Here is a 14,514-nt window from a genome sequence, read left to right on the forward strand (position 1 = left end):
TTGGAGGCAGCACCACCAGGACTTGGTGATGGGGATGTAGGGGATGAAAGAGAGGAGGAGGTCAGGAATGGCTCCCCGGTTTTGAACTTGGCCATTGGGTGGTGCCATTCAGAGTCTGGAAACAGACTCTCCTTAAAATGAGCAGGGGAAGGGCACTGTCCATTCAGCCTGAGTCAGCAGATGACTGGCAGCAGGGAGTGGCATCCAGCCCTCCACAGAAGGACTCCTGAGAGAGAAGGGCGCCTCCAGGACACGCATGCATGGCCCATGAGACGCCGCATGGTCTCTTGTCTACTCCTGCACCATGCCCATACACACCTCTTTTCATGTCCATACCTTTCACCAGGATGCACCACGTACTTCCTGGGCTCAGGCCCTAAGCCTACATTCTGGACACTTGCACACACGCCACAGAGGGAGGCCACTGACAGGCCAGCAGGGCACAATCGCAACCTTCTGAGTCTCCAGGGGCAACCCAGGTCCTTTGCCATTTCTTCTGATCCTGGAAGAGGATGGAGAAGGCAACAATGGTGGTGGGACACAGCCATGGACTTGGAGTCAGAAGACCTGGCCATGAGTCCCTACTTGGCCACTTATTAGCCTTGGAACCTAGGGCGGGTCACTTAACCTCTCTGAAGCCTCATGTTTTTTTCTTTGCAAAATGGGGATAACCAGATCTCAGAGCAAATTCAATGTGACCATATAGGTGACAAATTGGTCAGCAAACAGGGTATTTTATACCTGCGGGGATGTGCAGCAGAAGGTGAGAAGCTACAAAATAAACATGGCACATCTTCTAGAGCAACAATTTTACCAAAAACCTTTAGGGGGGAGAACATAGTAACTTAATGATAAGTAATTTTAAAGCTTTTATTTAATACAAATAAGGATGGTATCGTGCAAATATTCCATGTGTTTCTAATATTGTGTTTGTACTTGGCCTTTCAGGCTGTGCCCTCACCTTCCTGCAGAGGCTGTCTCCTCTTCATTCTGCTGTTTGGAGCGCCCTGGCAGGAACTTTTGAGAAGTTCTGTAGAAATCCTGGACAGAGCTTAGGGCTTAGGCTCCCGGAAGTTGATGTCATGGGGCACTTTGGCTCCACTTACATACACACACATACACAGACTTTCCCACCTGCTTCCTAAGTTCCTGGGTATCCCTGGCGGCATTTCCAGGTCAGGGAGCAGGTACAACCAGCTCCCTAGAAAAAACAGATATGCAGGCTGCTGGCTGCTGAACCACACTGTCTTTAGACTTTTTCCTCTAACTTCCTTCTGGAGCATTTCTCAACCTAAGCTGCACAATGTAATCACGCAGGATGCTTTAAAATAACCTAATGACGAGTCCTGCCTCTGGACACTCTGATTTATCTGGTCTGGAGTGAGGGCTGGATATTAGGACTTCTAGAAGCTTCCAGGTGGTTCGAATGGGCTGAGAGCCACTGGCCTATAGAAGACAGGAGGGGGAAGGGAGTTATCCCTGAGCAGGACCTCTGAAGGGCCAGAACTGTGTCAGAGAGGCTCTTCCAAGTGGGCTGTCTTTTTAAATCCTCACAGAAAACCCAGAGGTGGGGCTTACCATGCCAATTGCTACAGATGAGGGACCTGAGACTCAGAGAGGTCCAAGAACTGGCCCAAGGTCACCCCGCTGCAAAATGGAAGGTCACTAAGTCCAACCAGCTGTGTTGGCAGCCCAAGCCCTCTGGTGCTTGCCTGCAGTGCGCTGCCTTCCAGAAGAGGGCGCACACGAGCACACCACTCTGCAAGTTCTGCAAGATAGACAGATGGACGGCTCAGAGGCTTGTCTGCCGGGGTGAATGAGCTATTCAAAGTGCAGGCCAAGTGGTTTTTCATCGACTTTGATTAGCACGATGGTGGTTAGGTAGGGAGAGACCGAGTCCATGCAATTCAGCAAAACAGCCCCATGTCCACTAAGTCAAATCCACTGAATGGAAAGCAACCCCTCTGCCCTCCCCAACCCTGTGCTCCTCCCAGGCCCTTCTCCCCAGGCCCCCAGATGTGGCTGCGCAAACGTCCCTGGCATCCTTCCCTTCCCTCCTGCAGGTGATGCAGCACGCGTGGGTGGAAGGGAACTCTTCCGTCAAGTGTGACCGGTGCCACAAAAGTATCAAGTGCTACCAGAGCGTCACCGCGCGGCACTGCGTGTGGTGCCGGATGACGGTGGGTTGGCGCGCAGGGTGGCCCTGTTTCTTTTCAGCGTGTTTTTGCTCCAGCTGCAGCCAGAGAGCAGTGGGCGTCCTGCCAGAGGGCATGAGCAGAGCTAGGGCAACAAGACTGGGAGGCCCGGAGCCCCCGTTCCATGCTCTAAGTCTAACAAGGCCGCCAGTGCATCTCCAGGCTGTCTGGAGAAAGGGCAACCTCAGAACCAGGGGAGCGAGAGCTGCTGAAGAAGCAGAGGGCCAGGCCACTGCCTGTGTGGCCAGGCAGCCGTAAGCAGCCACCAGACCATTAACTTTTTCACCTTGGTGTCATCTGGGGCCGGGGATGCAGAGTAGGAGTGGGATTAGACAACAAGCGCCCCTGCTCCTCAAGGCATCAGCGGAAGGCACACCCCTTACAGCAGCCGCACTCCACAACAGAGGTCCACATCCCCTCCGGACACCTGACGCTTCCTGTCCTGCCTGCCAAAGCAAACTCTCGGTCACGTCTTGTCCCCTTGACCAGGTATCAGCCTCAGAAAGGATGTGTCTCCACATCAGAATGTAGATCTCTTAAAATGCACAGGTCGAGTCTTGGGTTTTACTTCCAGCCTCTCATGAATTTGTTCAACAAGATCTCCTTCCTTACAGAGTCTCAGAGCCTGGGGAAAAAATGTCTAAGGGAGTTTCTAGAATCCAAATGGCGGTGCCACGTTGAAGGGTCCCAGGTCTGCCTATGACTGTTTCACTCCAGCAGTCGTGGACGGCACTCGGTCTCCTTTCTCTGCCTGCAGCCAGCGTGGCGCCCCTGACCACACCATGCTACACACATGCATGCACGTGCACACACACATACACACACACATACAGCTATACTGCCAAAGCCGGCAGTGCATACGGATTTGGGGAAGCATTGCATAGCTGGCTCCCCAGCAAATCTCTGAACACTCCTGACATTGCCTCTGTCAGTTTCACTCACTGTCTTCTTCATTCCTCCCTCCAGTTTCACCGCAAATGTGAGTTATCAACGTTGTGTGATGGCGGGGAACTCAGAGACCATATTTTGCTGCCCACTTCAATATGTCCCGTGAGCCGGGTAAGTGCTGCTGTCCCACCAGGGCTCCAGGCTCCCTGGGTTCACAGTTCAGATGCAGGCAGCATTCAGACGGTCATATCCCTCCGAGGCCTTCCGCACAACTCCTAGGGTTTGTGTTTTCACTACAAGTTTGAAAGGACAGTGCAGCACTCATCAGATTGTGAGAGAAAACTCCTCTGAGTGGGGCTCACTGCTGGCCTTCTAGAATGCTCCGCAATGGCCCATCGAGGAAAGCACATACATTCTAAGCACCTTGCCAGCAGAGCACAGCTGCGGGAATTTCCATCACCACCCGCACATGGCTAGGCCTCCTAGCCCTCCATTGTCCCTGTCAGCCTGTCTCTTTTGTCTAAACATGAACCTCTCTCTTCCTTGACGATTCCCATTTAGGTGTCCCAACCCTGTTTGGAGATGAAAGCAGGAAAATTAAAGTCCCTTTATGTCCATCTAAAGTTTTCTGTCTCTCGTGTTGGAGATTCATCTTTCCAACCAAATACCAAACACCTCACCTGTCCCTTTCCGTCTTCAAGATATTGTCAAGTCCCATTGATCCCTCCTGTCTTGCCCTTGACTTGATCAGCTACTCCTTTTTCATGAAAAAACTGAAGGAAAAGCAATACTTTGGAAAAACAGTTGGCAGTATCTACTGGGTTGGAAATATACTAACTCTGTGACCCAACACGTCCTCCTGTGTATCTGCCTGAGAAATATGAACACTTATTTCACCAAAAGACCTGCACAAGAGTGTTCATACCGGTTTTGTTGATAACAGTCAAAAACTAGAAACCAGCTAAATGCTGACTGCAAGGGTCTGAGGTATATCCGTGTAATGGAATACCGCATTGCAGTGGGAGAGAGCCATGCTTAGCTGCAAAAATCTCAAAGATACAATGCTGAACGAAAGAGGCTAGACTCAAAAAAAAAAAAAAAAGGACTTTCCCTATGATTTCATTTATGAAATTCAAAAGCCAGGAGTTATGCTTGAAGAGACAGACAGTAGATATAAGGGCGTATATGTATATAGAAATTCATCAAGCTGGAGATTGAGATTTGAGCATTTTACCACATTATGCAAAATAAACCTCAATAAAAAATAATAAACATTGAAGAAAACAAACAAAACTAAGAAAAATGACTTACTCAGTATCACGTCATTTAGATAGTGCTAAGCAGAGAAGCCAGATCTAAGACCATGCTTCCCAGAGCTCAAGTTTCTAAATCAACAAAGCAGATTTCTCCCAATTTCGGTGTTTCTTCTCCCTTGGTCTGTTCCAATGTTTCAAAGTTAAAGTCAGAGCAAACAATGACCAAGGCCTGGGGAGTCCTAGAGAAACCCATAGGGGAACATGTCTTTTTTTTAGGTCCACAGCCCCATTTTGAAAAACTCCTCCCTATTCTATACTGGTTTTGTATTCTTTCTTTATATTTACTATTTGTTTTTCTTCTGATCTCTTTTTTTTAACTAGGGCATTTTTTAAAAATATGTTTGTCTTTCTTGTCACAGGACAGGCAAGGTGGGAAGTCTGATGGCAGCATGTCAGCCAAGGGTGAACTTGTAATGCAGGTACGTCAGGGAGCCTCAAGTCCGGTCTCTTATTCTGAGTGTGTCCAAGGCTGCCTGCGGGGAGGACAGGGTTTGCATTCTAGGGAAGTAGATCTCAATATTTGCTTTCTCGTCTGATGATTACATAATTACATCACACAGGAGGGACATTTTATTTCCAGCTTCTGGAATGATCTTTGACCACTACACTGTTGGCAAGTGGTGAAAAGGGAGGTTGACTGATTCATTCCATTGCTGGTCAAATTAACTTTATCACCCTTTTAGGAACAAGTTAGGTAAAACTTACTGACAATATACAGTGGGTTTTCCAAGACTGTCAAGCTGTCAAATTAACTTTATCACCCTTTTAGGAACAAGTTAGGTAAAACTTACTGACAATATACAGTGAGTTTTCCAAGACTGTCAAGCTTTCCAAGACTGCCAAAACAAAGCTAACCAGACCCAAAATTCTGCTTTATCCTTAAATGTATACTTAAGAATGTATACATAAGAATTTTTTTTAAAGATCTTATTTATTTATTTATTTGAGAGAGAGACAGAGCACAAGCAGGGGAGGAGCAGAGGAAGAGGGAAAGAGACAAATGGACTCCCCACCAAGCAAGGAGCCTGATGCGGGGCTCCACTCGAGGCCTGATCCCAGGACCCTGAGATCGTGATCTGAGCTGAAGTCAAACTCTTAACCAACTAAGCCACCCAGGCATCCCTTAAGAGCTCATTTTTCACTTGGGTTCACCAAGTAAGAGTATTAGAAAAGGAAATAGAGGGGCGCCTGGGTGGCTTAGTCGTTAAGCGTCTGCCTTCGGCTCAGGGCGTGATCCCAGGGTCCTGGGATCGGATCGAGCCCCACATCAGGCTCCCTGCTGGGAGCCTGTCTTCCTCTCCCACTCCCCCTGCTTGTGTTCCCTCTCTCACTGGCTGTCTCTCTCTGTCAAATAAATAAATAAAATCTTTAAAAAAAAAAAAAAAGAAAGAAAAGGAAATAGAGAGCTAGGGTCTCCTCCTCTGCCTCTGAGCTTCATGTTTTCTTGTTTGAAAAAGGGCATCACAGTCCCTACACTGCCCACCTCCCAGAGATACTCTAAGATTAAATGAGAACATGCAGATTAGTGTGTCTTGAAAATCAAAACATAAGCAATAATGATGGAGAAACCATAGTAATATGGGCAAGCTCTAGACACTTAGAAAGGCAGAAAGTCAGGTAGAGCAGACACACACACACACAACACAAATACACAATGAAGGTATACCAGTTGTTTACAGCTGGCATCCACCCGGTTATGCTGTATCTGTTTTGGTTGGGAGTACCCATGCTGTACAGATCGTTAAATATCTTGAATATTGTTCCCGGAGGTAAAGGATTACTCCTCAAACTCTTAGATGCTTCTGGGTGTCACACAGACAGTCACCCTGGGCAGATGAGAAAATTATTTAAAAAATCATCAAGAATGCTGCTGTCTTTTTCAAACAACATGGTGCTGTGTTTGCTGAGATTTTAGCTCAAGATCTGGAAAGGTAGGCATCGCACCTTGAATATGGAATACAGCTATATCTCCATATCAGTCTGTCCTTCAGCTGGATCCATAAGTGTTTCCTAAGTGCCCACTTCTTGATCTGGTGTCATGGGGTGCTTGGTAGGAGGGTTATACACACACCTGCCCTGCTCCTGAGGCATTTAAAATCCAATTGATATCTTGAGACATTTACCTAAGAACGCATGAAACAAAACATGAGTGGACGACAGAAGAAACCCAGAAGATACTCCGTGCTTCAAGTGCAATGGTTTTAGTTGCAGTGATAGTCGTAGAGGAAGTCGCACTTGAGTTGGGCCCTGAGAATGAGAAGTTCTTTTTAAGAAGTTGCAAAGAAGCAGGTGGGCCCTTTAGGGCATCAGGGAGGAGAAGAAACCAGTGCGAGCAGGCCACCAGGGCTGGAGGGCCGGAGACACACTCCGTGGAGGGTCAGAGCCAGGCTTGGCTGGGACTGCCGCTGAGGGCTTTAGCATTTAAGAGGCAACAGGAGATTGGGGCCATGCTAAAATGCCGTGGATGCCAGGTTAGGAGATTTGGATTTTATCCTCTGGGCAACGAGGTGTCATTAAAGGTTTCTAAACAGAAGTGGCATGGCTGATGTCCTGGGAAGGAACAGCATACAGGCCTTAACCTGAGGTGGGAAAGACCCGAGCAGTGTGGGTACCGTGGCGACCGCCAGAGATAAAGGGACATTCAGGGAAATAATTGGCAGGATGGGACCTTCCCTAGAGGACTAGCTGAATGATAATAGTATGTTTAAAAGAAGCAGTAAGCCAGGAGAGAACACCAGTTTTGTGGGGACAGAAGATAGGTCAGGTTTGGGCATGTGCATGTGCAGTGACGGTGAGATGTCTCGTTGAAGGGTATCCATTGGACAGTGAGAAATGTCAAACCAGGGCTCAAGAGAAAAACGAGGGCTGGAAATGTGGATTTGGAAGGTGCTGGTAGAAGTGATGGTTAACTTCATGAGTGTTATTTGATGGATGTGTATGACCAAAAAGACTGTAACTTCTAAAATTATATTCAGTTGTATCCCTCACGAAGTATCATCATGTGTTTATAGGGGCTGCCTGGCTGCCTCAGTGGGTGGAGCGTGTGACTCTTGATCTCAGGGGCTGTGAGTTCAAGCCCCACACTGGGCATCGAGCTTACTTAAAAAAAATAAATTACAAAATGTATCTATAAACTTGTGCTTATAGCCACAATACCGCACCACTGTTGAACGATTTGAAGTTATGGTACCATTGCTACATCTCTGATCCCAGCCTCAGACTCCTGTCACTGTTAACACTGCTTAGGTCCACTCCAGTCGAAGACACTTCGTTGCTTAACCCATCAGAAAACTCAACCAGCGGACAAAGACCTACCTCCCAATTTCCTGTCCTCCATGCTGGGAACTGCTTCCCATCCACCTTTTCTGGAAGCCTTCTTAGCGTCAACTCTCATCTCATTCGTCCTCTTGGCCGAAAAAGAGCTAATTTCTTTTTCTTTTACTTTTTGAAGTATAAGATCATCCCCACCCCCGGTACCCACCCCCTGCTGGTCTTGGTGAACCCCAAGAGTGGAGGGAGACAAGGAGAAAGGTATGTTGTCTTCTTTTTCAAAATGGAGAGGCTGAGACAAGTTTGCTCAGGCTTTTCCCTTCCCCTCAAAAGGGTGGACTGCAGAGACAGGCAGATCTGGGTTCCCATCCCAGCCCTACCCCCGACCACTTTATGACCTGGTTCAACTGACTGCTTACCATCCCTGTGCTCTGGTTTCCCCTGCTCCTCTCACAGTCGGTTGTGAGGACTAAAGTAGCCACAAGCTTAGCCTAGGACCCATCACGTGAGCCATTAGTACGGCTCCCAAGTTCGGACCAGGTTCTGAGACTCCTGTTTCCTTCCCAGCCTCGCGGGTCCTTTCTTGTTTTAAGTAAGGAGTGGCAGGACTCACCTGATTGGGACCTCCCAGGCTGTCCAACTCCTGAGAAAGCAGGGCACGACCTCCTCAGTGAAGGAAATGCCCAGTCTCCTGGAAGCACGAAGGGAATGGGAGGAGAGAGGGAAACCGGGTGAAGCAGCTCTGCCTTCCCTTCCTGTTCAGCTTGGGGTAATGGACAGAAGATGCAGTGATCTGGAATCCAGGTTTACAAAAATAATAAGTAGGGTTAAAGCAAGAACTGTGAGAAGCCCCCACCCTAGTCCCAGGGCACCCCTCCTGAACTGATCTGATTAGTCTCAAGCTGGAGCCTTGACACCAAGCCTAGAGGTAATCACTGCCCCCAGCTTCCCCTGCCCAGCCCCACCTTCTGCATTTCCTCCTGATCCCAGGATTTTGGGGGCTTTCCATAGAGGGCTCCCTGATCCCTTTGTGTAGTCCTCAAAGAGCAGAACTGCACTACCTAGAACATACGGAACGTTTGGGAGAAGGACTAAGCTTTAGGAGAATAGACGTTTTATTCATCAGCAAGGGAAGATAGTCCTGGGGTTGACTGCTACAGTCTTGGATGGTGGGGAGGCCTTGAGCCAGGGCGTGAGGGTGTGAATGATGCCAGCTGGACCTGGGACTTCAGGGTCTACAGGCTCTGTGTGCAGTCTTCTCCCCTCTTGGGTTTAAATGGACCCAGATTCCTACCACCAGTGGGCTCCAGAAGTGTTTGCCGTACTGTGACTTCTCACGATGACATTCTCCCTCTCTGTCTCTCTTTCTCTCCCTCTTTCTTTTTTTTTTTTTTCCATAGAATTCTTCGGAAATTCCACTATCTGCTCAACCCCAAACAAGTTTTCAACCTGGACAATGGGGGGCCTACTCCAGGGTATGGAGAAATGATCATTACTTACCTCTCCTCCTCCCCCTTTTCAGCTGAAGGAGATACCTTTCTTTGGCCATTTGTCTCTTTCGTCTGTTGACTTACCCTTTCTGCCCTTTTACCCTTTTCTGTCTTCACTTCCTCATGGCTACTCTTACTTGCTCCTGGAGTTGCTCAGGAACACCCCTTGTGGCTAACTCTGGAAAGAAGCCTCCTGTGTACTTCACCCCGGGGCGGGGGGGAGGGGGGAGAGTAGTTGTTTTTGTAAAAGAGAGAAAGCACATGTGCCCTTCATTGGACTGACAGGAAGAGCGGGCTGGTAAATTACGTGAACTTCTCTGCAAGGCTGTGTTAGCTGGTGCCTTCATACTGAGTCATCAGGGAGGAAGAAAGAGTTTTCCTGGTGCTGTCAGCAGTTCAGAAATCTATACAGCTGACTCAGAGATCTGCTGCGTGTGCTGTTGGGGAGCATTTTAGGATCGAGGCAATTGGTTATTCAATGAAATCACTCCCCTCCCCCAGGATTATCCAATTTAGAGGTTGTTAAGCTGCCCCTGGCCCTTCTCCTTCAGGGTGCCTACTGGCTCTTTCACTGCCCATTAGAGCGGGAGAGTGAGGAGAGGAGGCAGGCAGCCCCTCTGCAGCCCGCCTGCCCGTCTGGTGGGAGGGACTGGGCCCGGTGGTAGCGCTAACGTGATGGCTGCGGGTCCCTGTCATCAGAAGCTGCTTCAGCATCGGGGCTGGAAGGCACCCAGACTGGGCTTCTTACCAGTCAGAGCTGGTGCGCTAGGGACATCTGCTGGCCAGCCGGAGCTTGTCTGTCTCCAGGCCAGCTTTTCAGATCTGCACACACTGGGCTGGACTTCCCAGCACACAGCTGCTTGGCCCAACCTCCTAACCTGCGTTTCTAGGCTCAGTTCAGCAAGACCCACAGCAGGTGGGGGCGGGGGAACAGGGCTGCAGGAAGGACTATAAAAAGGCACTAGGTCGCAGTCTTCGTTGTTTGACGCAAAACTATTATTTATACGGCTGTGATGGCACAAGACCCAGTTAAAAGGAGAAAGAAACATTGAGTGCAAGCCCAGCACCTCTGCCATGACTTATGTGTAAAACTGATTTCTGGGGGCGCCTGGGTGGCACAGCGGTTAAGCGTCTGCCTTCAGCTCAGGGCGTGATCCCGGCGTTATGGGATCGAGCCCCACATCAGGCCCCTCCGCTTTGAGCCTGCTTCTTCCTCTCACTCCCCCTACTTGTGTTCCCTCTCTCGCTGGCTGTCTCTATCTCTGTCAAATAAATAAATAAAATCTTAAAAAAAAAAGAAAAAAAAAACTGATTTCTGAACAGAGCCACCTAGGCTGCTGTGGGTACCGTCATTGTCACCATGATCGTAATTACTGCCCCATCATGACCTGTGACCGAAAGGCAGCCTGCAAGTACCTTTACCAGCCCCCTCTCTCTCAGGGCCTTGTAATACCCGAACGCAGTACTGTAGCTTAACCTCATTCATCCTAAATGGTTGCTGTCCTGCATGACAAGCCTGGTGGCTACTTTCAGGACTGCTGTGCCCTGAGTATCTTTGCTGTGTCAGCCTGTAATCAGGCAGGCTGTCTAGCTGAAAGGAGCCTCCTTTCAAAATTCACTTCCTAGAGGAGAGCAGAGGTCTGCAAGGGTCAGGGAGGGGAGGAAATGTTGATTTGCCCACATACGCATCAGTGACTCAGAAAGCCCCCGGGTCTTCTCAGACCACCAGGCTGGACAAAGACTTACCATGTCCCACCCCACGGTGTTGACAGGTCACATTTGTTCTAAAGCAGAGATTTTTGTCCCTTTTTGTGCCAGAAACCCATTTGGCAGCTTGATGAAGCCAACGGACCTCTTCTCAGAATTTTTATTAATGCGTAAAATGAAATATATGGGATCACCAGGGAAATTGATTATATGAAAAGACAGTTATCAAAATATTAAAAACAAAAATATTGGGATATGGGAATATGTGTGATTTACTCACACATTTTTGGCAAGATCCAGAGGCAGGTTAACTGTTGTTAATCAAAAGTGGTGATGAGCATAAGGGATAGTATGGGGCAGCAGCTGTAATAAAACATGAAAATACCTGAATTGACATCTAACAAAGTCATAGGTATTGTTCATACCTCTGTGATTTGTTGCCCACTTCCATAACTGGGAAGGCTAAATCTCAGTGAGAGCTCAGGGAAGATAAGAATGTAACATTTTCTCCTCCCAAGTCCATGGCCCCCTGGATTCTAGCTACCGATCCCTTAGAGATTTGTGGACCCCCAGTTAAGAGCCCTGCTCTAGAGGGTGAAGGCCCCGGAGGGGAGACGATGCTCCCTCCGCTCGGGTCTGGACCTGCAGCACGGTGGGATGAAGGCCCAGCTGGTTCACTGCATCTGGCTCAAAGGAGCGTTTGTGAGGACAGAGCAGGCGGGAGAGCCAGAGAGGAGTCTGAGCGCTGGGGGTTAGTTGTATTGGTGCCCAAAGAAGCAAACTATGGCCTCCTCTGCACGAATAGTAGAGAATTGCTAGAAAACCATTTTCTGTTTGTGTTGAATGTTGAGTCAGACTCTCCCTCTACGAGGACGGCCCCCCAGGGTTCTCCTCTGTGCTCCAGTGGCACCCCTTCCTTAGGAAGTTCTGGTTTCAGAACACAATGTGACCCTTTCAACCCCAAGGGAGTCAGGGCTGTAACATACTCCCAGGGAAGTGGGGAGACTCTGACTCAAGTAGGGTCAAATGTCAGCCACAGCCTGGTAAAGAAGACCATTTTGGCCTTTTACTTCCCAGATTGAACTTTTTCCGTGATACTCCGGACTTCCGAGTTCTAGCCTGCGGAGGAGATGGGACAGTTGGCTGGATTTTGGATTGCATTGGTAAGAATGGGCTGGGAGGGGCTTTAGAGTTTATCTATAATAAGTGTATTGAAAGTCAGAGGAAGGCAATCAACAGGAAGGAGAAATGGAGCCATGTCTTCTTCATCCTTATTTCTACTCTTGGGCCATTGCTTGACTATATATCAACTTTGGGAGGAAAAGAGAAATGGAAGGATTCCCACAGGTACAGGTGTAAGTGTTTTAGTTTTAGGCCTTGCTTCATAAATATCTGTCATGGCCGGGCTTTGGGCAGTGGCAGGACAGGCCCGTTTGCGGAGCCGCAGGGGAGGACTAGGACTCCAGCCAGACCCAGGGTAGTGGGTAGAGGACAGAGAATTGAGCATAGGTGTGTAGCCTGGGGCAAATATCCTTGGGATGAGCCCCTGAGCCTGAGTCCAGAAAGCACACCTAGAAAGTGCAGATCATTACAAGCAAAGAAAGGTCACACTGTTCTGTGTCCAGTATGTTTAGATCAGAAGGGCAGTGGGGAGGGCCCAGGCTGGGAATCAGGAGGCCTGGATTTCAGTCCAGCTCTGCCTGGATCTGCGGGTCCTTGGACATCTCATCCTTCGTAAATGATGGAGACTAACTCTGGAATTGTCTGTCATTCCTCGCATAAATACTGCTTGGACACCTCCACATGCCGAGCTCTCCTCCAGGTACTGGAGATGCAGCAGAGAACAAACGTGTGGAAATCCCACCCTCCTGGAGCTTCCTTTCTAGGGGGAGGAGAGAGGCAGTCAACAAAAAAACAAGGGAAACATACAGCATGTCAGAAGGTGATAAAAATACAGCAGGGAAGGGGCAAGCTAGGTAGGGTAGGGGATGGTCTCCAGTCTAAGACTGAGTGTTTGGGGAAGACCTCACAGAGCAGATGACGTTTGCGTGGAGACCTGGAAGAGAGGTGATCCGTGAGGATACTTGAGGAAAGAGCTGTTCCAGCAGAAGGAACAACAGATACAAAGGCCCTGAGGCAGGAGCAGGCCAGGCTGCTGAAGGCAGTAGGAGGGCTGCAGAGCACACTCAGTGCAGGGTGCGTGACAGGAGAGGGACAGGATGCAGCAGAGATAGCACAGGGCCCGGGGACCAGGACGTGCGGACAGTAGACAGAATATGGCTTTCATACAGGAAAGGTCCCAAGACACTGCATGGTTTGGAGCAGAGGAAGGGCACAACAGACCATGAGGAAAGGGCAGTGGCAGGGAGACCGGTCAGGAGGCTCCTACAGTAATCCGAGTGACAAGTGACCAAGGCTTGGACAACAGGAGACACAGAGGAGGTGGTGAGGAGTAGTCAGCTTCTGGATATTGTTTGAAGGTGGAGGCAACAGGATGAGAGGAAGAGAGGCATCAGGGGTGGGCATGGGCAGACCCTGACCAGGGCAAGGGAAGGCCATGCCTGTGGGGGTCGTCAGCAGCCCACCAGGAGGGGTGGGACCACACCCAGCACACCTGCCACCTTCTGCTCCCCACAGGCGCTTCGGTTTCCATGGACACAGCCCTGCCAAGCAGCCACCCACGCTCTCCTGTCACCTCCAGCTCAGGAGTTGTTTGTGGGAGGGGGGGAGGCATCCTCTGGGAGCCCAGGGAGGAAACGCTGATCAGCAGAGGCTGGGTGGCTGCCGTCCTGGGAGCTGTTCGCATGGTTCCCTCTCCATCACGAAGGAGAATGTCGGCTTTGGTGGTTTTATAAAATTCATCTGTAGAGAAGACAGGGGAAAGGAGATGCCCACAACTGAAAGAATAAAGGTCAAATGACAGGTTGGTGGCCTGACTAGAGAACACAGCGGTGAAAGGAATAACTGCATAACGTTCATTCATTCGAGAATATTAAAGCGCTTAGTCAGCGCCTTCTGCCACCCCATTTTGGCCCCCTTGCTGATCTGTTTATGCTCTACAACCAGAGCATTCTTCCCTGAATGTCAGTGGGTTTGTGATGTGTGTAAAACACATCAGTGGCTTCCCATTACCCTTAGGATAAAGACAAAAGCCTTTTAAATGACCCGCAAGGTCCTGCTGCTCCATAGCTGCCCACCCTTCCAGCCCTCCTTCATACCTCCATTCTTCTCTCTCTTAACTCTAGCCACCTAGTCCCTCTCTCAGACCCTTGAACATACCAGTCTCCCTTCTACCACAGGGCCTTTGCACAAATGGTTCCTCCTGGCTGGTACAGTCCCTGGCCATCCCTTGGTCAGCTTCTACTTCAGATCTCAGCCAAAGTATGGCTTCCTGAGAGGAGCCTTCCCTGACACATAGCCTCAGTCACCTTATTACATGATCCCACTTCTTCCCTTTCCAATATGAATTTGAGATTATGCATCATTTATACGAAGACTTTATTAATATCTGTCTCTCCCTCTCAATTGGAAGCACCGCGAGAGGCTGTGTCACGGCACTTTGACCCGCTACTGGAGCCACAGTACCTAACACAGCACCTGGCACGTAGAAGGCCCTCAGTAAATGTGTGCAGAGACACTGATGAATGA

The 14,514-nt window shown here is 49.3% G+C and overlaps 1 protein-coding gene across 3 annotated transcripts in view; it reads left to right on the forward strand.

The window, feature by feature from the left end:
* DGKG (diacylglycerol kinase gamma) overlaps positions 1-14,514 on the forward strand; it is a 193,114-nt gene that overhangs the window by 81,446 nt on the left and 97,154 nt on the right. For 2 of the 3 annotated variants that reach the window (XM_002915692.4, XM_034661556.1), the window contains exons 12-17: positions 2,064-2,180; positions 3,162-3,254; positions 4,759-4,818; positions 7,851-7,930; positions 9,070-9,144; positions 11,944-12,029. In XM_002915692.4, the coding sequence (XP_002915738.2) occupies positions 2,064-2,180; positions 3,162-3,254; positions 4,759-4,818; positions 7,851-7,930; positions 9,070-9,144; positions 11,944-12,029 (511 nt within the window). The remainder of the gene's footprint in view (positions 1-2,063; positions 2,181-3,161; positions 3,255-4,758; positions 4,819-7,850; positions 7,931-9,069; positions 9,145-11,943; positions 12,030-14,514) is intronic. The other variant, XM_019795766.2, reaches the window with a different exon arrangement.

The sequence above is a fragment of the Ailuropoda melanoleuca genome, chromosome 1 (genome assembly GCF_002007445.2).
Source record: "Ailuropoda melanoleuca isolate Jingjing chromosome 1, ASM200744v2, whole genome shotgun sequence".
NCBI lineage: Eukaryota > Metazoa > Chordata > Mammalia > Carnivora > Ursidae > Ailuropoda > Ailuropoda melanoleuca.